We start from the raw sequence: 23,348 nt of genomic DNA on the forward strand, positions 1-23,348 counted from the left end.
AAAAATATTTGTCCTTCTTTTCTTTTCTTTTCTCTTTTCTTTTCTTTTCTTTTCTTTTCTTTTCTTTCTTTTCTTTTCTTTTCTTTCTTTTCTTTTTTTCTAAAGGGTAGAAAACGATATTCTATGAATGTCCTTCTTTATTTTATTTTATTTTATTTTTTGAGACAGAGTCTTACTCTGTTGCCCAGGCTAGAGTGAGTGCCGTGGCGTCAGCCTCGCTCACAGCAACCTCAGACTCCTGGGCTCAAGCGATCCTCCTACCTCAGCCTCCTCCTGAGTAGCTGGGACTACAGGCATGCGCCACCATGCCCGGCTCATTTTTTTCTATATATTTTTTTAGTTAGCCAATTAAGTTCTTTCTGTTTTTGGTAGAGACAAGGTCTCGCTCTTGCTCAAGCTGGTCTCGAACTCCTGACCTTGAGTGATCCATCCACCTCGGCCTCCAAGAGTGCTAGGATGTCAGGCGTGAGCCACCTCGCCCGGCCGGGGTTCAGTATTTTGAATGAGGTGATGGTTTTGTGGGCATGCCAAAAGTTATGAAACTGCACACTTTAATTATGTGCAATTTATTTTTTATTTTTATTTTTTATTTGTTTTGAGACAGAGTCTCACTCTGTTGCCCGGGCTAGAGTGAGTGCTGTGGCGTCAGCCTCGCTCACAGCAACCTCCGACTCCTGGGCTCAAGCGATCCTCCTGCCTCAGCCTCCTCCCGAGTAGCTGGGACTACAGGCATGCGCCACCACGCCCGGCTAATTTTTTCTCTATATATTAGTCAGCCAATTAATTTCCTTCTATTTATAGTAGAGATGGGGGTCTCGCTCTTGCTCAGGCTGGTTTCGAACTCCTGACCTCGAGCAATCCTCCCGCCTCGGCCTCCCAGAGTGCTAGGAGGGCGCCCGGCCTGTGCAATTTATTATATATGGTCAATTTTACCTCAGTAATAAACGTGTGAGAAATTCAATCTCAGAGCTTCCTGTCTAAGAGGAAGGCAAAAATCTTTGACCCCTTTCACTCCAGTACTTTCTAAAGAAAAAAAAAAACAAAAAAAATCTTTGACCTTTCTTAATCAGTCTCAGTCTCTCCTAAAGGCACCATTGGATCAGGTGACCCAGGTGATTGTGAGAATCCGGACGAGCGTTTTCCCGTGAGCTGGATTCACAGCAGGGGGAAGAGAGTTAAATTTCTCAGTGCAAGCCCGTCTGAAGTCATTAAATTCTTAAATAATGGTGTGGATTTCTTCCCAGAGCCACAAGACAAAGCCATGAGACAGGGTGCTACATTTCTCGCCTGTCAAAAACCGGTGGAGCAAGCACGGAAATATAAAATGCCTCATCAAAAAATTAATGCCCCTGCATTCGGGAGGCTGTCGTATCTGAGTGACAGATCTCAGATGAAAAAGAGAGATGCAAACCTAAACCACACGGGTTGATTTTTCTCTTTTTAAAAATAAAACAGAGATATTGATGTCATACTTGAATAGATAAGAGTCAAAGTAGAATCGCTCTCTCTCTCTCTCTCTCTTTTTTTTTTAATAGAAAATCTAAACTGGTTTTGCCAGGATTAACAATGACAAATAGTAAATCCCAGGCAAGAGAAGATGAATTTCAGGGCCAGACTTAAAGGACTAGATTAAATGGAATGAATAGCCCATACCCAGGATGGGAAAGAAAGAATTTGTACTGAGGGACTAAAAAAATGTGATTTTTGTGTCCGTCTTGACTGGCACCAGGGTACGTACGAGCCCCTGTGGTTCAAAGATGGGGTTCTAGGTTATTTCGCTAAGTGTTGTTAGGTGTTTAAAAACAGAGACATTCCAGCCAGAGCAAGAGCGAGCCCCCGTCTCTGCTAAAAAAAAAAATAGAAAGAAATTAGCTGGACAACTAAAAATATATATATAGAGAGAGAGAAAAAAAAATTACCCGGGCGTGGTGGCGCATGCCTGTAGTCCCAGCTACTTGGGAGGCTGAGGCAGGAGGATCGCTGGAGCCAAGGAATTTGAGGTTGCTGTGAGCGAGGCTGACGCCATGGCACTCACTCTAGCCCAGGCAAAGGAGTCAGACTCTGTCTCAAAAGAAAAGAAAAGAAAAGAAAAGAAAAGAAAAGAAAAGAAAAGAAAAGAAAAGAAAAAACAGAGACATTGTGCATTTGAGATCCTATCGTAACTTAAGATTGCTTTAGGATTTTTTTAATTTAAAAAGTCTCTCGGGAAAAATTGACGTGGTTTTTGTCTACAACATGTCACTAATGGGTACTGTTTTTCTTGGTCATTTCTGATTTGACATGGAACGGTTGCTCAAGCCCCAAAGTCATGCCCTGAGTGCAGTTACCACCTGGCTGGCTGAAGTGCTCCATGGGAAGCTAGAATTGTGTATGGACCAGAGAGGTGACAGGGACCTAAAAGAATATCCAGTGGAGGCCGGGGGGAGCAGTGGCTCACGCCTGTCATCCCAGCACTCTGGGAGGCCGAGGCGGGAGGATCGCTCAAGGTCAGGAGTTCGAGACCAGCCTGAGCAAGAGCAAGACCCCGTCTCTACTATAAATAGAAAGAAATTAATTGGCCAACTAATATATATAGAAAAAATTAGCTGGGCGTGGTGGCGCATGCCTGTAGTCCCAGCTACTCGGGAGGCTGAGGCAGGAGGATCGCTGGAGCCCGGGATTTTGAGGTTGCTGTGAGCGAGGCTGACGCCACGGCACTCACTCTAGCCTGGGCAACAAAGCCAGAGTATGTCTCAAAAAAAAGAATATCCAGTGAAATCATGGAGGTCAGAATGGCCCACATCACAGAAATACACATCCCTTGTTTCTCCATCACAGAAACAAGGCTCTTTGTAATGAAATCCTGTAACTCCAGCGTCTGAAAGCTAGATCATCACACAATATTAAAAATTAGGGCTGGCCGGGTTGCGCAGTGGCTCACACCTGTCATCCCAGCACTCTGGGAGGCCGAGGCGGGAGGATCGCTTGAGGTCCGGAGTTTGAAACCAGCCAGAGCAAGAGCGAGACCCTGTCTCTACTAAAAAAAAAAAACATAGAAATGAATCGGCCTGCTAAAAATATATAGAGAAAAAAATAGCCGGGCGTGGTGGCGCATGCCTGTAGTCCCAGCTACTCGGGAGGCTGAGGCAGGAGGATTGCTGGAGCCCAGGAGTCTGAGGTTGCTGTGAGCGAGGCTGACGCCACGGCACTCACTCCAGCCCGGGCGATCAGAGCGAGACTCTTGTCCCGTAAGAAAAAGGAAAACCACGGAAGACCCCGTGCGCGGAGAGTGTGGCGTGGGTGGGTGTCCGGCGTTTTCACGTCCCGTCTGTCGCTGTCTCTCCCCCTGTCGCCAGGCGTCCGGATCGAGTCCTTCACCCAGGCCGACCTGGCCTCGGGGACCGTGCAGTACGTGCACTCCGGCGGGACGGGGTCGCCCACAGATGCCTTTGGCTTCACGCTGTCGGACGGGGTCCACCAGGTAGGGCAGGGCGTGGGGTCCGGCCTCGGGTGGCCGTGGGCGCCTGGCGGTCTTGTCTGAACGGAGTAGGGGGGAGGACAGGAGAGCCGCGTTTCCCTCTGTTCCCAGCCGGGTCCTCGCAGCCGGCCTCCTGCCCCAAGAGCACTTGCTGCTGGGCCCAGGGTTGGTGCAGAAGGGGGAAATGTCACAGCTACCAACTTACCCCGAAAATGAGACAGGGCCTTGCCTTTATCTTTCCTGTAGAAGACACCCTGGCACAGGGGGCCTCAGACTTTTTATTTTTATTTTTATTTTTGGAGACAGAGTCTCACTCTGTTAGCCAGGCTAGAGTGAGTGCCTGGGCAACCTCCAACTCCTGGGCTCAAGTGATCCTCCTGCCCCACGCATGGGTTGTGCAACCACGCCCATCACTAGGGCTGGTTTTCATAGCCATGCCCGTCACTAGGGCTGATTTTCATAGCCACGCCCGTCACTAGGGCTGATTTTCATAGCCACGCCCACCACTAGGGCTGATTTTCATAGCCACGCCCACCACTAGGGCTGATTTTCATAGCCACGCCCATCACTAGGGCTGATTTTCATAGCCACGCCCAGCACTAGGACTGATTTTCATAGCCATGCCCACCACCAGGCTGATTTTCATAGCCACGCCCATCACCAGGGTTGATTTCCATAGCCACGCCCACCACCAGGGCTGATTTTTTTCATAGCCACGCCCATCACCAGGGCTGATTTTTCATAGCCACGCCCATCACCAGGGCTGATTTTCATAGCCACGCCCATCACTAGGGCTGATTTTCATAGCCACGCCCATCACCAGGGCTGATTTTCATAGCCACACCCACCACCAGGGCTGCTTGTTTCATAGGTAGGGCTTATTGTCAGGGAAACGGGGTCCCAGCTGCTGTCTTCCGCCCTCCTAGGTTGCAGACACGTTCAGCATCACCATTCGGCCGGTGGAGGACACACTGCCCGTCGTCCAGGACTGGGGCACCCGGGTGCAGGGGGGCTCGAGGAAGACCCTCTCCGAGTCCGAGCTCACGGCGGTGGACGGGGAGACCGAGGTAGGAGCCCCCTCTGCCCCCACTCGCCCCCCGGTTCTGTGGCTACGTGGGAGGCAGTGACAATGGTGGCAGCTGTATTTTTTTATTTGTTTGTTTGGGTTTTTGTTATATATTTTTTTTTGGACAGAGTCTCACTCTGTTGCCCGGGCTAGAGTGAGTGCCGTGGCGTCAGCCTCGCTCACAGCAACCTCCAACTCCTGGGCTCAAGCGATCCTCCTGCCTCAGCCTCCCGAGTAGCTGGGACTACAGGCACGCGCCACCATGCCTGGATAACTTTTTTTTTTTATATATTTTTAGTTGTCCAATTAATTTCTTTCTAGTTTTAGTAGCGACGGGGTCTCGCTCTTGCTCAGGCTGGTCGCGAACTCCTGAGCTTGAGCGATCCTCCCGCCTCGGCCTCCCAGAGTGCTGGGATGACAGGTGTGAACCACCGCGCCCGGCCCACAATGCTGTATTATTGATTTTTCTCTGCCCCTGTCCCTCACACGAACAGCTCTTCCTAAAACAAACAACCGAGAAAACAGGACGAGGAATGGGAAAAAGTCAAAATCTCTCCCATGAAAACCTCTTCCAGATCTGGCGTAATCCCAGTTGGATGTTTCTTTTTTCTTTTTCTTTTTTTTTTTTTCTTATTTTATTTCTTTTCTTTCCCCACCCCCTTTTTACTATAGATTTGTAGTATAATGGATCTTTCTTTTACTTTTTTTTTTTTTTTTTTGAGACACAGAGTCTCTGTTGTCCAGGGTAGAGCAAGTAGCATGGTGTCAGCCTCGCTCACAGCAACCTCAATCTCCTGGGCTCAAGCGATCCTCCTGCCTCAGCCTCCTCCCGAGTAGCTGGGACTACAGGCATGCGCCACCACGCCCGGCTAATTTTTTCTATATATTTTCGGTTGGCCAATTAATTTATTTTTAGTTTTAGTAGAGACGGGGTCTCGCTCTTGCTCAGGCTGGCCTCGAACTCCTGACCTGGAGCAATCCTCCTGCCTCGGCCTCCCAGAGTGCCGGGATGACAGGCGTGAGCCGCCTCGCCCGGCCGTAACGGAGGATTCCGACGTTGGCATTTCCATGTTGATTTCTGTCACCCTCTCGTGAAAAGCTTCACGAGGGTTAGTTAAAGGGAAATGCTCTGTGCGTTGGTCCGTCTCGGGGCCGTGCTGAATGACAGGCGTCCGTAGCAGGTGAAATTCCAGGGAGAGCGCCACCTGCCTCCTGATTGTCCTCGTGTCCCGGATCGGCGTCCTCCCTGCTGGGTGCTGACCGGGCTGGGCACTGGCTCAGTCGCCCGTTGTGGGTGTCTCGGCATCGCTGGATTTCGGGGGTCCCGGCCTGGGTGTCCCGGACCAGGCAACCTGGTTCCGTGCCCACAAATGACGCGTTCTCTTCTCCGGCCTCCCTCTCCCCGCAGACCTCGACGGCGGGCCCCCGGCAGTTCGGGATGGAGGTCTTCCCGGAGGACGAGGTCACGCCCAGGGTCGTCACCAACCTGGGGCTGCAGTGGCTGCAGTACGTGGACGGCCAGGTGAGCCCGTCCCCTCTGTCTTCCTCAGGCTGCCCGGATAGGGCTGCGGCCTCGCTCATGACAGTGACTTCGTTTTCCTTTTTTGAGACAGAGTCTCGCTCTGTCGCCCGGGCTAGAGTGAGTGCCGTGGCGTCAGCCTCGCTCACAGCAACCTCCAACTCCTGGGTTCAAGCGATCCTCCTGCCTCAGCCTCCCCCCCCCCCCCCGAGTAGCTGGGACTGCAGGCATGCGCCACCACGCCCGGCTCGTTTTTTTCTAGATATATACATTTTTTTAATTTTTATTTTAGTTGTCTAGCTAATTTCTTTCAATTTTTTTGGTAGAGACAGGGTCTTGCTCTTGCTCAGGCTGGTCTTGAATTCCTGAGCTCCAACAATCCTCCTGCCTCGGCCTCCCGAGTAGCTGGGACTACAGGCATTCGGCCACCACGCCCGGCTAATTTTTTCTATATATTTTTAGTTGGTCAATTAATTTCTTTCTATTTATAGTAGAGACGGGGTCTGGCTCTTGCTCAGGCTGGTCTGGAACTCCTGACCTTGAGTGATCCTCCCGCCTCGGCCTCCCAGAGTGCTGGGATGACGGGCGTGAGCCACCGCGCCAGGCCTGGATTCTTTAATACTTCAAATTATTGATGCATTCAAAGAGTCATTTTAATCTCTGTAATTTTTGCTGACCCTGTGGAGTCACGCCCGACATGCGAGTGCAAATGGGTGTTAATGGATCAACACTCTTTTTATTTATTTATTTTTTTGAGACAGAGACTCACTCTGTTATCCAGGCTGGAGTGAGTGCCGTGGCGTCAGCCTCGCTCACAGCAACCTCAGACTCCTGGGCTCAAGCGATCCTCCTGCCTCAGCCTCCCGAGTAGCTGGGACTACAGGCATGCGCCACCATGCCCAGCTGATTTTTTCTATATATATATTAGTTGTCCAGCTAATTTCTTTTTATAGTAGAGACGGGGTCTCGCTCTTGCTCAGGCTGGTCTCCAACTCCTGACCTCGAGCGATCCTCCCGCCTCGGCCTCCCAGAGTGCTGGAATGACAGGCGTGAGCCACCTCGCCCGGCCTAACACTCTTTTCATATCGTCTCACGTCCCTGCAGACACTGAGCTTGCCCGGGAGCCCTTTCTTTCGGGGTAAACTGAGGATTCCACCTGAGGGCGGAGGCCGGGACGGGTTTCGGGCCTCCTGGCCTCTCAGGAGACCGTGGCTGTGCCAGATCGGATCTGGGTGGGCCGGGCCGTGTGTCCCCAGCCCAGGAACTGAGCGTGGTGGGTTCTCTTCCAGGCCACCAACCTCATCACGAGGAGGGAGCTGCTCACCACGGACCCGGACACCCCCGACCCCCAGCTCGTCTACCAGATCACCGCCGGCCCCCGGCACGGCCGCGTGGAGACCAGCCTGCAGCCCGGCAGGGCGGCCGCCGCCTTCTCCCAGGGTGGGGACGGGCTGGGCCGCGTGAGACGTCTCCTCTGTTGTGTTATGTTATTTTATTTTATTTTTTTATATTTTATTTTATTTTTTTATATTTTATTTTATTCTATTTTTTGTGTTTTTTTATGTTATGTTATTTTATTTTATTTTTTTATATTTTATTTTGTTATTTTATTTTTTTATATTTTATTTTGTTATTTTATTTTTTTATATTTTATTTTATTCTATTTTTTGTGTTTTTTATGTTATGTTATTTTATTTTTTTATATTTTATTTAATTTTGTCATTTTATTTTATTCTATTTTTTGTTTTTTATTTTATGTTATGTTATTTTATTTTATTTCATATTTTATTTTATTTTATTTTTTTATATTTTATTTTATGTTATGTTATTTTATTTTATTTTTTATATTTTATTTTATGTTATTTTATTTTATTTTTTATTTTTATATTTTATTTTGTTATGTTATTTTTTATTTTTTATATTTTATTTTAAATTTTATTTTATTTTTTATATTTTATTTTATGTTATTTTATTTTATTTTTTTGTTTTTTATTTTATGTTATTTTATTTTATGTTAGGTTATGTTATTTTATTTTATATTTTATACTTTATTTTATGTTATGTTATTTTATTTTATATTATATTTTATTTTATTTTATTTTATTTTTTGAGGCAGAGTCTCACTGTGTCGCCCAGGCTAGAGTGAGTGCCATGGCGTCAGCCTCGCTCACAGCAACCTCCAACTCCTGGACTCCAGTGATCCTCCTGCCTCAGCCTCCTCCCGAGTAGCTGGGACTACAGGCATGCGCCACCACGCCCGGCTCATTTTATATATATATATTAGTTGGCCAATTAATTTCTTTCTATTTTTAGTAGAGTCGGGGTCTCACTCTTGCTCAGGCTGGTTTTGAACTCCCGACCTCAAGCGATCCTCCCGCCTCGGCCTCCCAGAGTGCTGGGATGACGGGCGTGAGCCACCGTGCCCGGCCTTGTGTGGGGCTGTTTTGATCCAACCCCAGCGGTTCTGGTCAGCACGAACCTTCCAAAGACCCTTATTTAGAAAGAGCTGGGTCCAAGCGTGACGCCGTCCACACAGAGAATGGGGTCAAAGACTCTTCTCTGTCACCTCTCAGAGTTGCCCCTTTGCATTCCACAAATTTTTTGTTTGCCCCAGCGCTTTTTGTCCAGACCCTGGGATTCTCCTTTTATACCGGCGTCCGGGCACTTCCTGTTCATAAAGACAGAGCTTCGGTTAACACAGAGCTGCGGGGCTTTATTTTAAAGTCGGGCAGAAACATTTATTTTTAAGACTACTGTGCTATTTGTTTTTGGGACGACAGGTTTTGTCTGTAATCTATTAGAAGCATAGGCCAGGCGCGGTGGCTCACGGCTGTCATCCCAGCACTCTGGGAGGCCGAGGCGGGAGGATCGCTCGAGGTCAGGAGTTCGAGACCAGCCTGAGCAAGAGCGAGACCCCGTCTCTACTAAAAATAGAAAGAAATTAACTGGGCAACTAAAAATATATATATAGAAAATATTAGCCGGGCATGGTGGCGCATGCCTGTAGTCCCAGCTCCTCGGGAGGCTGAGGCAGGAGGATCGCTGGAGCTTGGGAGTCTGAGTTTGCTGTGAGCGAGGCTGATGCCACGGCACTCACTCTAGCCCAGGCAACAGAGTGAGACTCTGTCTCAAAAAAAACCCAGACAGGTCTTTAGTTAACACAGCTGCAGGATTTTATTCTAAAGTCGGGCAGAAACATTTATTTTTAAGGCTGCTATGCTTTTTGTTCTCGGCAAAATAGGTTTTGTCTGTAACCTATTAGAAGCATAGACCAGGCGCGGTGGCTCACGCCTGTCATCCCAGCACTCTGGGAGGCCGAGGCGGGAGGATCACTCGAGGTCAGGAGTTCGAGGACAGCCTGAGCAAGAGCGAGACCCCCGTCTCTACTAAAAATAGAAAGAAATTAATTGGCCAACTAAAAATATATATATATATATAAAAATTAGCCGGGCGTGGTGGCGCGTACCTGTAGTCCCAGCTACTCGGGAGGAGGCTGAGGCAGGAGGATCGCTTGAGCCCAGGAGTCTGAGGTTGCTGTGAGCGAGGCTGACGCCACGGCACTCACTCTAGCCCGGGCGACAGAGCGAGACTCTGCCTCAAAAAAAAAAAAATTATGTCTTTAGCTAACACAGAGCTGCAGGGTCTTATTCTACAGTCTGGCAGGAACATATATTTTTAAGGCCGCCGTGCTTTTTGGTTCTCGGGAAAACAGTGTTCCTCTGTGACCTTTCAGAGGCAGGAAGTAGGCGTGTGGGGGCCGGGGTCTCTGAGGCCGTCTCCCGTCCCGGGTTGACCCCTTTGCCCTTGGGTGTCGAGCGAGACCTGGGCCGGCAGAGCATGGGGAAAAAATAGGCGAGGGAGTGCAAAGGGCGGGTTCACGGCCAGTCTCCTTTCTCGCAGAGGACGTGAACTTGGGCCGGGTCCGCTACGTGCTGCTCGGGGACAAAGTGCGGGAGACGGCGGACAGCTTCCAGTTCCTGGTGAGGGACGGCGAGCCCCACGTGGTCGGCGGGAACACCTTCCACGTCCGGTGGTCGCTCCTGAGCTTCCAGCACGCCAGGTACCCTCGAGGCCCTTCCTCATTCCCTCTGTCTCCTGGTTGTTTTGTTTTTATTTTATTTTATTTTATTTTTAAACCAGGCTAAATAGGGTTTTGGGTTTTTTTTTTTTTTTTTGGACGCAGAGTCTCGCTCTGTCGCCCGGGGCTAGAGTGAGTGCCGTGGCGTCAGCCTCGCTCACAGCAACCTCCAACTCCTGGGCTCAAGCAATCCTCCTGCCTCAGCCTCCTCCCGAGTAGCTGGGACTGCAGGCATGCGCCACCACGCCCGGCTGATTTTTTCTATATATTTTTAGTTGGCCAATTGATTTCTTTTTATTTTTAGTAGAGACGGGGGTCTCACTCTTGCTCAGGCTGGTTTCGAGCTCCTGAGCTGAAGCGATCCTCCAGCCTCAGCCTCTCGAGTAGCTGGGACTACAGGCGTGAGCCACCGCGCCCAGATAATTTTTTATATGTATATGTTTTTAGTTTGCCCAGCTAATTTCTTTCTGTTTTTAGTAGAGACAAGGGTCTCGCTCTTGCTCAGGCTGGTGTCGAACTTGTGAGCTCAAGCGATCCTCCAGCCTCAGCCTCCTCCCGAGTAGCTGGGCCTACAGGCATGCGCCACCACGCCCGGCTGATTTTTTTGTATATATATATATTTTAGTTGGCCAATTAATTTCTTTCTATTTTTAGTAGAGACGGGGGTCTCACTCTCGCTCAGGCTGGTCTCCAACTCCTGACCTCGAGCGATCCTCCCGCCTCGGCCTCTCAGAGTGCCGGGATGACAGGCGAGAGCCGCCGCGCCGGCCTGGCGCTGAGCCGGGCCGAGCGGAACTTCCTCCTCTCTGAGCCGCGGGTGCCGGTCGCCGAGGAGAGGAGCCAGGCGCAGTCGGGTCTCCGCAGCCCTGGGGCTCAGGTGTCGCCTCTCTCTGCTCTAGTTACAGCGTGAGCGAGGGGGGCGGCTCTGTCAGCCTCACCGTGCAGAGGACGGGGCACCTGGGCCAGTACGCCATCGTGCAGTGCCGCACCTTGCCCGGCAACGCCACCGCCAGCGCCGCGGGCAGCGCCCAGCCGGGCCGGCAGGACTACGTGGAGCACGCCGGACAGGTGTGTAGAATCGGTTAAGCCGGCCAGGTGTGTGGAGGGGGGTATTCCAGCCAGGTGTGTGGAGGGGGGTATTCCAGCCAGGTGTGTGGAGGGGGGTATTCCAGCCAGGTGTGTGGAGGGGGGTATTCCAGCCAGGTGTGTGGAGGGGGTTATTCCAGCCAGGTGTGTGGAGGGGGGTATTCCAGCCAGGTGTGTGGAGGGGGGTATTCCAGCCAGGTGTGTGGAGGGGGGTATTCCAGCCAGGTGTGTGGAGGGGGGCATGCAGACCAGGTGTGTGGAGGGGGGTATTCCAGCCAGGTGTGTGGAGGGGGGTATTCCAGCCAGGTGTGTGGAGGGGGGTATTCCAGCCAGGTGTGTGGAGGGGGGTATTCCAGCCAGGTATGTGGAGGGGGGCACGCTGGCCAGGTGTGTGGAGGGGGTTATTCCAGCCAGGTGTGTGGAGGGGGTTATTCCAGCCAGGTGTGTGGAGGGGGGTATTCCAGCCAGGTGTGTGGAGGGGGGTATTCCAGCCAGGTGTGTGGAGGGGGGTATTCCAGCCAGGTGTGTGGAGGGGGGTATTCCAGCCAGGTGTGTGGAGGGGGGTATTCCAGCCAGGTGTGTAGAGGGGGGCATGCAGACCAGGTGTGTGGAGGGGGGTATTCCAGCCAGGTGTGTGGAGGGGGGCATGCAGGCCAGGTGGGTGGAGGGGGGCATGCAGGCCAGGTGTGTGGAGGGGGGTATTCCAGCCAGGTGTGTGGAGGGGGGTATTCCAGCCAGGTATGTGGAGGGGGGCACGCTGGCCAGGTGTGTGGAGGGGGTTATTCCAGCCAGGTGTGTGGAGGGGGTTATTCCAGCCAGGTGTGTGGAGGGGGGTATTCCAGCCAGGTGTGTAGAGGGGGGCATGCAGACCAGGTGTGTGGAGGGGGGTATTCCAGCCAGGTGTGTGGAGGGGGGTATTCCAGCCAGGTGTGTGGAGGGGGGTATTCCAGCCAGGTGTGTAGAGGGGGGCATGCAGACCAGGTGTGTGGAGGGGGGTATTCCAGCCAGGTGTGTGGAGGGGGGCATGCAGGCCAGGTGGGTGGAGGGGGGCATGCAGGCCAGGTGGGTGGAGGGGGGCATGCAGGCCAGGTGTGTGGAGGGGGGTATTCCAGCCAGGTGTGTGGAGGGGGGTATTCCAGCCAGGTGTGTGGAGGGGGGCATGCAGACCAGGTGTGTGGAGGGGGGTATTCCAGCCAGGTGTGTGGAGGGGGGTATTCCAGCCAGGTGTGTGGAGGGGGGCATGCAGGCCAGGTGTGTGGAGGGGGGTATTCCAGCCAGGTGTGTGGAGGGGGGTATTCCAGCCAGGTGTGTGGAGGGGGGCATGCAGACCAGGTGTGTGGAGGGGGGTATTCCAGCCAGGTGTGTGGAGGGGGGTATTCCAGCCAGGTGTGTGGAGGGGGGTATTCCAGCCAGGTGTGTGGAGGGGGCATGCAGGCCAGGTGTGTGGAGGGGGGCATGCAGGCCAGGTGTGTGGAGGGGGGCACGCAGGCCAGGTGTGTGGAGGGGGGCACGCAGGACAGGTGTGTGGAGGGGGGCACGCAGGCCAGGTGTGTGGAGGGGGGCATGCAGGCCAGGTGTGTGGAGGGGGGCACGCAGGCCAGGTGTGTGGAGAGGGGCACCCCGGCCAGGTGTGGGGGGCAGGGCACCTGGTCCCCAAGCTCGGGCTGAGGCTGTCACGTGGGCTCCACCTGCCAGGTCGTTTCACCCCACCCTCCCCTCCGTCAGTACCTTCCTTGGGGACATTTCCTGTCCCCCTCCCGCCCTGCTTGCTCCTTCACCGCCCCTCACTTACCTGCCTTGCGCTTTTAACCACTTGGGGCCCGCACGGCGGTCTGCGCTGCGCGTGGGCGGCGCGTCCGCTCTGCCCTTGTGTGGCGGGGACAGCCCGGAAGCCCCGGAAGCTCGTTCCGTTTCCCAGGCAGCTTTCCTGGTCATGGCAGTGTCAGAACAGGTAACACAGACGCACATGCTTTCACGGCGTGATTTTTAAACGTCCACAATTCTGCTTTGATAAATGGAAAGTCAGAAGAAAAGTCAATTCAGAACGGTAGTTTTATTTCATTCACAGCATAAAGAAATAAAGGCAAATTTTTGATGATCAGGATGCATTTTATTCCCTGGTACGATGCATTTCCAAGCACGAAGAAATAAAGCCAAGTTTTTGATTATCACGATGCATTTTATTCCCTGGTATGATGCATTTCCAAGCACGAAGAAATAAGGGCAAGTTTTTGATTGTCACGATGCATTTTATTCCCTGGTATGATGCATTTCCAAGCACGAAGAAATAAGGGCAAGTTTTTGATTGTCACGATGCATTTTATTCCCTGGTACGATGCATTTCCAAGCACGAAGAAATAAGGGCAAGTTTTTGATTGTCACGATGCATTTTATTCCCTGGTATGATGCATTTCCAAGCACGAAGAAATAAGGGCAAGTTTTTGATTGTCACGATGCATTTTATTCCCTGGTACGATGCATTTCCAAGCACAGGGCTACAACGTAGGCCAGCGTTATTGTGTTGTTTGCAATAGTATCTGGTCCTACGCCTTTTATTATTTTTTTGAGCGTGCAATGCGTCTTCTTAATGGGTTTTCCCTTTTTGTTTTATCACTGTTGTGCCGGGAAATGTCTTCCTCTAAAACGCGTGAGACTTTCCGGTGCAGTGCGAGGGTCGCAGCGCCTCGGTTCGGAGCACTGTGGTGGGAGTTTTGTTGTTAGGGCCAGAGTCCACGCTCGGCCGTCCACGTTCATCTGTGGCCGTCGGAAGTGGTTACCTGCCAGAGCTTAAGTAAGCCGTTGTGCAGCTCATCCGCCTTTCATTTTTTGAGACAGAGTCTCGCTCTGTCGCCCGGGCTAGAGTGAGTGCCGTGGCGTCAGCCTCGCTCACAGCAACCTCCGACTCCTGGGCTCAAGCGATCCTCCTGCCTCAGCCTCCCGAGTAGCTGGGACTACAGGCATGCGCCACCACGCCCGGCTATTATTTTTTTCTATATATCTTTAGTTGGCCAATTAATTTCTTTATATTTATAGTAGAGACGGGGTCTCACCCTTGCTCAGGCTGGTCTCGAACTCCTGACCTTGAGCGATCCTCCCTCCTCGGCTTCCCAGAGTGCTGGGATGACAGGCGTGAGCCACCGCGCCCAGCTTTGGGTGTTCTAACCCTTCCTTCGCCCTAACTTTCTGCACGGGAGGCTCTTGGAGAAGACAAACGGTGGATGAGCAGGGGAAACTGAGGCACAGACTAACTCAGTGCTCCGCCCGCTGGACTCGGGTGCTTTTTCCCCAGGACTCTCTAGGGGGATGGGCAGGGGAAACTGAGGCACAGATTATCTCAGGGCTCTGCCTACTGGACTTGGGTGCTCTGTTCCCATGACACTCTGGGGGGACAAGAGGGGAAAATGAGGCATTCATTAACTCAGTGCTGGGCCCGCTGGACTCAGGTGCTCTGTTCCCAGGACTCCCTAGGGGGACGGGCAGGGGAAACTGAGGCACAGACTAACTCAGGGCTCCACCCGCTGGACTCAGGTGCTCTGTTCCCAGAATTCCCTCGGGGGACGGGCAGGGGAAACTGAGGCACAGGCTAACTCAGTGCTCCGCCCGCTGGACTCGGGTACTCTGTTCCCAGGATTCCCTCGGGGGACGGGCAGGGGAAACTGAGGCACAGGCTAACTCAGTGCTCCGCCCGCTGGACTCGGGTACTCTGTTCCCAGGATTCCCTCGGGGGACGGGCAGGGGAAACTGAGGCACAGACTAACTCAGTGCTCCACCCGCTGGACTCAGGTGCTCTGTTCCCAGGATTCCCTCGGGGGATGGGCAGGGGAAACTGAGGCACAGACTAACTCAGGGCTCTGCCCGCTGGACTCGAGTGCTCTCTCCCCAGGACTCCCTAGGGGGACGGGCAGGGGAAACTGAGGCACGGCCCGACCCCCCCCTCGCCGTCCCCCGTGGCAGGTGCAGTTCGAGGAGTGGGAGGACGCCAAGTCCTGCTCCGTGGCCATCAACGACGACCCCGTGTTCGAGGGCCCGGAGAGCTTCGAGGTGGAGCTCAGCACCCCGGCCTACGCCCTGCTGGGGGCAGTCCCCCGGGCGACCGTCGTCATCCTCGACCCCGAGGACCAGCCCACCCTGGAGTTCGACAGGGACACCTACCGGGTGGCCGAGAGCGCCGGCTTCGTCTACGCGGCCATCGAGAGGCGAGGTCGGTGGGTCTCGAGGTGACAAGGGCTGCGGGGCGGCCGGGGCCGGGCCGGTCCCTTTCATGTGTGCCAGGGCCACGCTTGTGCGTGCTCATGCGTGTGCTCGCTTCACATGTACGAGCTCGCTTATTCCCCAGACAGCCCTCGTGGTGATTCTGCCCGGAGCCGGTGACACCCTGTTTCCCCGAAAATAAGACCCCCCCATACAACAGGCCCCTGAAGGATGTCTGAGCACGTGTCGTGCACAATAGAAGCCCCACCCCGAAAGTCAGCCCTGGTGATGGGCGTGGCTATGAAAATCAGCCCTGGTGGTGGGCGTGGCTATGAAAATCAGCCCTAGTGATGGGCGTGGCTATGAAAATCAGCACTGGTGATGGGCATGGGCGTGGCTATGAAAATCAGCACTGATAATGGGCGTGGCCATGAAATCAGCCCCGGTGGTGGGCGAGGCCATGAAAGTCAGCCCTGGTGATGGGCGTGGCTATGAAAATGAGCCCTAGTGATGGGCGTGGCTATGAAAATCAGCCGTAGTGATCGGCATGGCTACGAAAATCAGCCCTGGTGATGGACGTGGCTATGAAAATCAGCCCTGGTGACGGGCGTGGCTATGAAAATCAGCCCTAGTGACGGGCGTGGCTATGAAAATCAGCCCTAGTGACTGGCATGGCTATGAAAATCAGCCCTAGTGACGGGCGTGGCTATGAAAATCAGCCCTAGTGATGGGCGTGGCTATGAAAATCAGCCCCAGTGATGGGCGTGGCTATGAAAATCAGCCCTAGTGATGGGTGTGGCTATGAAAATCAGCTCTAGTGAGGGGCGTGGCTATGAAAATCAGCCCCAGTGATGGGCGTGGCTATGAAAATCTGCCCTAGTGATGGGTGTGGCTATGAAAATCAGCTCTAGTGAGGGGCGTGGCTATGAAAATCAGCCCCAGTGATGGGCGTGGCTATGAAAATCAGCCCTAGTGAGGGGCGTGGCTATGAAAATCAGCCCTAGTGAGGGGCGTGGCTGCGCAGCGCATCTGCACAACCCATGCGTGTCCTCGTGGAGCGGGAAAGAACACAAGCAGCCCTTCTCATCCGCCCCGTGAGAGCTCTAGTGCTCGACAGGAGAGATCAGGGCCAGTGGCTCTAAAGGAAACAGAGTCGCAAGACGTTCAGGATGGGATTCAGGGTCTGGAGAGTGAGGATGATGTTCCAGAAGAAGACGACCTCACTGTATTTGAATCAATGCAGATGGTTGTACCGCACTTAAAAAAAACAATAACACATCCCCTGAAAATCAGCCCTAGGGTGTCTTCTGGAGGAAAGATAAATAGAAGACCCTGTCTTGTTTTCGGGGAAACTCGGTATCACAAGGTCACGTTGTTAGAGCGCCCATTTATTCTCAAGTTGGATGAGAAAACAGGTTATATTTAGGGTTGCGAATTATTCACCAGTCACTAATCGTAATCAGTCACCCAATCCATAAAATATGTTCTAACCTTGGTCAAGGAGGAAAGTCGACGTTTGTAAGGAGTAGCTTTCCATCTTCCTTCTTAGGTGACAGAAATGTACTTTAAGGTTTCCCTGCGGGAGAGTCGTGTACAGAGCTCAGATGAAAAATGAACTGTGGGCCGGGCTCGGTGGCTCACGCCTGTCATCCCAGCACTCTGGGAGGCCGAGGCGGGAGGATTGCTCGAGGTCAGGAGTTCCAAACCAGCCTGAGCAAGATCGAGACCCCGTCTCTACTATAAACACAAAGAAATTAATTGGCCAACTAAAACTACATAAAAAAAAAAAATGAGCCGGGCATGGTGGCGCATGCCTGTAGTCCCAGCTAATCCGGAGGAGGCTGAGGCAGGAGGACCACTTGAGCCCAGGAGTTGGAGGTTGCTGTGAGCGAGGCTGACGCCACGGCACTCACTCTAGCCTGGGCGACACAGCGAGACTCTGTCTCAAAAAAAAAAAGAAGATGGTCTGTGTGTAAGAAATGAAGAGCAATTCTTATTTTGTTTTGTTTTTACTCGACACATAAGAATTGTACATGTTTATAAAAGGGTAATTCTTTTTTTTTTTTTTTGGAGACAGAGTCTCACTCTTATTGCCCCAGCTAGAGCGTCAGCCTCACTCCCAGCAACCTCCAACCTCTGGGCTCAAGCGATCCTCCTGCCTCAGCCTCCTCCCGAGTAGCTGGGACTACAGGCATGCGCCACCATGCCCGGCTGATTCTTTCTATATATATGTTTTTTTAGTTGTCCAGCGAATTTCTTTTTATATATTTTTTTAATAGAGACAAGGGTCTTACTCTTGCTCAGGATGGCCTCCAACTCCTGAGCTTGAGCGATCCTCCTGCCTCAGCCTCCCGAGTAGCTGGGACTACAGACATGCGCCACCACGCCCGGCTCATTTTTTTTTTTCTATATATATTTTTAGTTGGCCGATTAATTTCTTTCTATTTATAGTAGAGACGGGGGTCTCGCTCTTGCTCAGGCTGGTCTCGAACTCCGGAGCTCGAGCGATCCTCCCTCCTCGGCCTCCCAGAGTGCTAAGACTGCAGGCGGGAGCCCCTGGAGCGGTTCCACGCGTGTGCGGGCTCCTGCCAACGCCGGGTGTTCTCTCCTTGGTCCTCGCCGTTGCAGGGGACGCGAGCAGCGCCGTGTCCGCCGTCTGCTACACGGTGCCCCGGTCGGCCATGGGGAGCAGCCTCCGCGCCCTGGAGTCCGGCTCGGACTTTAGGTCCCGCGGGATGTCCCCCGAGAGCCGGGTCACGCTGGGGCCCGGCATCACCAGGGCCACCTGCGAGGTCATGCTGGTGGACGACAGCGAGTACGAGGAGGAGGAGGAGTTCCAGGTCGCCCTGGCCCACCCGTCCCCCAACGCCCGCCTGGGGAGGCTGGCCTCGGCCACCGTGCTCATCAGCGGCCCCAACGACGCCTGCACCGTGTCCCTGGGGTTCTCGGCCTTCACCGTGAGCGAGGGCGCAGGTAACCGCGGAGACGCCTCTCGGGGCTCCACCGCCCGCCCCGGCACCCTTCTTTCCTTTTTTTATTTCCTTTTTTTTTTTTTTTTTTTTTTTTTGAGACAGAGTCTCGCTTTGTTGCCCAGGCTAGAGTGAGTGCCGTGGCGTCAGCCTCGCTCACAGCAACCTCAAACTCCTGGGCTCAAGCGATCCTCCTGCCTCAGCCTCCCGAGTAGCTGGGACTACAGGCATGCGCCACCACGCCCGGCTAATTTTTTATATATATATCAGTTGGCCAATTAATTTCTTTCTATTTATAGTAGAGACGGGGTCTCGCTCTTGCTCAGGCTGGTTTCGAACTCCTGACCTTGAGCAATCCGCCCGCCTCGGCCTCCCAAGAGCTAGGATTACAGGCGTGAGCCACAGCGCCCGGCCTCCTTTTTTTATTTTCTTTTTTGAGACAGAGTCTCGCTTTGTTGCCCAGGCTAGAGTGAGTGCCGTGGCGTCAGCCTCGCTCACAGCAACCTCCGACTCCTGGGCTCAAGCGATCCTCCTGCCTCAGCCTCCTCCCGAGTAGCTGGGACTACAGGCATGCGCCACCATGCCCGGCTAATTTTTTCTGTATATTTTTAGTTGGCCAATTAATTTGTTTCTATATTTAATAGAGACGGAGTCTCGAACTCCTGACCTTGAGCAATCCGCCCGCCTCGGCCTCCCCCCCGAGTAGCTGGGACTCAAGCGATCCTCCTGCCCCAGCCTCTTCCCGAGTAGCTGGGACTACAGGCATGCGCCACCACGCCCGGCTCATTTTTTCTATATACATATATATATATATATTTTTTTAGTTGTCCAGCGTATTTCTTTTTCTATATATTTTTTAATAGAGACAGGGGTCTCACTCTTGCTCAGGCTGGTCTCGAACTCCTGACCTTGAGCGATCCTCCTGCCTCGGTTTCCCGAGTAGCTGGGACTATAGGCATGCCCCACCACACCCGGCTCATTTTTCCTATATGTATATTTTTAGTTGGCCAATTAATTTCTTTCTATTTTTTTAGTAGAGACGGGGTCTCTCGCTCTTGCTCAGGCTGGTCTCCAACTCCTGACCTCGAGCGATCCTCCCGCCTGGGCCTCCCGAGTCGCTGGGACGACAGGCGTGAACCGCCGCGCCCGGCTGCCGGGTCCCAGCGTGGGTGCAAAGCGAGGTGGTGACGCCCCCAGGCTCCCTGGGAAGGGGCCCGGCCGCAGCCGGCCCTGCTTTGTCACGGGACGCAGGAGCGGGGTGAGGCTCTCACGGCTTCGGGAGGGAGAACTCTGATCTCCGGCTCACGGGAGTCTCTGTGGATCGTCACACAGGCACGGTGAGGATCCCGGTCATCCGCCAGGGGACCGACCTGTCCACCCTCACTTCCGTCTGGTGTGCCACCCGGCCCTCGGACCCGGCCTCCGCCACCCCGGGCGTGGACTACGTCCCCAGCTCCAGGAAGGTGGAGTTCGGGCCCGGCGTCACGGAGCAGGTGCGTGTCCGCAGGGGGCGAGAGCCGGGAAGACACAGGGCCAGGGCCGGGTGGGTCTGTGGGCGCCGTGTTTGCTCTGTTCTCCAGGCTCTCGTTTTTTTTTTTGAGACAGAGTCTCACTCTGTCGCCTGGGCTAGAGTGAGTGCCGTGGCGTCAGCCTCGCTCACAGCAACCTCCAACTCCTGGGCTCAAGGGATCCTCCTGCCTCAGCCTCCTCCCGAGTAGCTGGGACTACAGGCATGCGCCACCACGCCCGGCTCATTTTTTTCTATATATATTTTTAGTTGGCCGATTACTTTCTTTCTATTTTTTTAAGTAGAGACGGGGTCTCGCTCTTGCTCAGGCTGGTCTCAAACTCCTGACCTTGAGCAATCCTCCCGCCTCAGCCTCCCGAGTAGCTGGGACGGTAAGTGCATGCCAGGATGGATGCCCGGCTGCTTTTTTCTATTTTTGGTAGAGACAGAGTCTCGCTCGTGCTTGGGCTGGTCTTGAACTCCTGGGCTCAAGCAATCCTCGAGCCTCAGCCTCTTCCCGAGTAACTGGGACTGCAGGCATACGCCACCACGCCCGACTAATTTTTTTTCTATTTTTCGTTGTTTGGCCAATTTTCTGTCTATTTATAGTAGAGACGGGGTCTCGCTCTTGCTCAAGCTGGTCTTGAACTCCTGGGCTCAAGCGATCCTCCCGCCTCAGCCTCTTCCTGAGTAGCTGGGACTACAGGCATGCGCCACCACGCCCGGATAATTTTTTCTCTATATATTTTTAGTTGGCCAATGAATTTCTTTCTATTTATAGTAGAGACGGGGTCTCGCTCTTGCTCAAGCTGGTTTGGAACTCCTGACCTCGAGCGATCCTCCCTCCTCGGCCTCCCGGAGTGCTGGGATGACAGGCGTGAGCCACCGCGCCCGGCCTGTTTCTAGATATTTACACCAAACAAGAGAAGTTTCTATCCAGAATGTGTTAACGCTGAATATTCGATGCCAAAGATGTCACTTGGGGAGTTAACAGAAAATCCTCTCTTAAGTTGGTTCTCCTGTTTGCAAGTTTATGTTTTTAAAGAAGGGAAAGAGAGTACTATTACAAAGGGAATTTAGAGTCCTCAAGAGATCCTGGAGTAGGCCGGGCGTGGCGGCTCAGGCCTGTCATCCCAGCACTCTGGGAGGCCGAGGCAAGAGGATCGCTCAAGGTCAGGAGTTGGAGACCAGCCTGAGCAAGAGTGAGACCCCGTCTCTACTAAAAATAGAGAGAAATGAATCGGCCAACTAAAATATATAGAAAAAATCAGCCGGGCGTGGTGGCGCATGCCTGTAGTCCCAGCTACTCGGGAGGAGGCTGAGGCAGGAGGATCAATTGAGCCCAGGAGTCTGAGGTTGCTGTGAGCGAGGCTGACGCCACGGCACTCACTCCAGCCCGGGCAAACACAAGAGAGACTCTGTCTCAAAAGCAAATAAATAAATAAAAACCTAAACTTGCGAACAAGAGGACAAGCTTAAGACCGGATCTTCTAACAACCCCCCAAGCGACATCTCTGGCGTGGAATGCCCAGCGTTGCGGATTCGAGACAGAAACGTCTCTTGTTCGGTGCAAACATCTAGAAAGGAAACTCCTAGGAAACGCGTAATAGAGAGATGGTCGTTCTATGGGTTTTGGAAGCCTCCCCGTAAGACAGCGGAGAGAGGCCAGCTGCCTCCCTCCCGGGTCCTGTTCTCTCTTCCCATCCCAAAAGAGAGACGGGTGTCGGGGTGTCGGCCCCGCTGTGAGGCTCGCCTCGGTTTCCCTTCCAGTTCTGCACCCTGACCATCCTGGACGACACTCAGTACCCGGCGATCGAAGGGCTGGAGACCTTCGTGGTCTTCCTGAGCTCCGCGCAGGGGGCCGAGCTGACCAAGCCGTCCCAGGCCGTGGTCGCGATCAACGACACATTCCAGGACGGTAAGAGGCCGGGGCGGCGGGCGGCTCAGACCTTCCACGGATGGGACATCGGAACTCGTTCGTGGGTTTTTCATTTTTTTATTTTTATTTTTTTTTTTTTTTGAGACAGAGTCTGGCTCTGTCGCCCGGGCTAGAGTGAGTGCCGTGGCGTCAGCCTCGCTCACAGCAGCCTCAGACTCCTGGGCTCAAGCGATCCTCCTGCCTCAGCCTCCTCCCGAGTGGCTGGGACTACAGGCATGCGCCACCACGCCCGGCTGATTTTTTCTATATATTTTTAGTTGGCCAATTAATTTCTTTCTATTTATAGTGGAGACGGGGTCTCGCTTTTGCTCAGGCTGGTTTCTAACTCCTGACCTCGAGCGATCCACCCGCCTCGGCCTCCTGAGTAGCTGGGATTACAGGCGTGAGCCACCGCGCCCAGATAATTATATATATATATATATATATATATATATATATTTTCTTTTTGAGTTGCCCAGCTAATTTCTTTCTATTTTTAGTAGAGAGGGGATCTCGCTCTTGCTCAGGCTGGTCTTGAACTCCTGAGCTCAAGCAATCCTCCCACCTGGGCCTCCCAGAGTGCTGGGATTACAGGCGTGAGCCACAATGCCTGGCTAATTTTATATATATATATATATATATATATATATATATATATATATATATATATAGCTAATTTTATATATATATATATATAGTTCGTTGCCCAGCTAATTTCTTTCTATTTTTAGGAGAGACGGGGTCTCGCTCTTGCTCAGGTTGGTCTCGAACTCCTGAGCTCAAAGCAATCCTCCTGCCTCAGCCTCCTAGAGTTACAGGCATGCGCCACCACGCCTGGCTAATTTTTTCTTTGTATTGTATCTTTGTATCAAATTGTATCTGAGTTGTACAGCTAATGTCTTTCTATTCTTTTAGTAGAGACGGGGTCTCACTCTTGCTCAGGCTGGTCTCAGACTCCCGACCTCGAGCGATCCTCCCGCTTCGGCCTCCCAGAGTGCCAGGATTGCATCTTGAAATCGAATGCCGTTGGTTTATTCTGTCTAACTGGCACCACGCTCGCAGCGAAACCCGCCCCTGAGGCCGAGGCGGAAGGATCGCTCGAGGTCAGGAGTCCGAGACCAGCCTGAGCAAGAGCGAGACCCCCGTCTCTACTATAAATAGAAAGAAACTAATTGGCCAACTAAAAACATATACAAAAAATTACCCGGGCGTGGTGGCGCATGCCTGTAACTCTGGGAGGCCGAGGAGAGCGGATCTCTTTGAACTCAGGAGTTCGAAACCAGCCTGAGCAAGAGCGAGACCCCCTGTTTCTACTAAAATAATAGAAAGAAATTAATTATACAAAAATTTTAATTAATTATACAAAAATTAACTATACAAATTAATTATACAGAAAATTATACATATTAATTATGCAAATTAATTATACAAAAAATTAGCCGGGCGTGGTGGCACGTGCCTGTAACGCTGGGAGGCCGAGGCGGGAGGATCTCTTTGAGCTCTGGAGTTCGAGACCAGCCTGAGCAAGAGCGAGACCCCCCTGTCTCTACTACAATA

At 52.7% G+C, this 23,348-nt stretch overlaps 1 protein-coding gene across 1 annotated transcript in view; it reads left to right on the forward strand.

Moving 5' to 3' along the window:
- Window positions 1-23,348, forward strand: part of FRAS1 (Fraser extracellular matrix complex subunit 1) — a 293,078-nt gene that overhangs the window by 234,703 nt on the left and 35,027 nt on the right. Inside the window, exons 48-57 of the mRNA XM_075998690.1 lie at window positions 3,336-3,460; window positions 4,384-4,524; window positions 5,932-6,045; window positions 7,332-7,482; window positions 9,943-10,102; window positions 11,020-11,188; window positions 15,161-15,407; window positions 18,026-18,370; window positions 19,699-19,859; window positions 21,644-21,791. Coding sequence (XP_075854805.1) covers window positions 3,336-3,460; window positions 4,384-4,524; window positions 5,932-6,045; window positions 7,332-7,482; window positions 9,943-10,102; window positions 11,020-11,188; window positions 15,161-15,407; window positions 18,026-18,370; window positions 19,699-19,859; window positions 21,644-21,791 — 1,761 coding nt within the window. The remainder of the gene's footprint in view (window positions 1-3,335; window positions 3,461-4,383; window positions 4,525-5,931; window positions 6,046-7,331; window positions 7,483-9,942; window positions 10,103-11,019; window positions 11,189-15,160; window positions 15,408-18,025; window positions 18,371-19,698; window positions 19,860-21,643; window positions 21,792-23,348) is intronic.

The sequence above is a fragment of the Microcebus murinus genome, chromosome 29, assembly GCF_040939455.1.
Source record: "Microcebus murinus isolate Inina chromosome 29, M.murinus_Inina_mat1.0, whole genome shotgun sequence".
NCBI classification, from domain to species: domain Eukaryota; kingdom Metazoa; phylum Chordata; class Mammalia; order Primates; family Cheirogaleidae; genus Microcebus; species Microcebus murinus.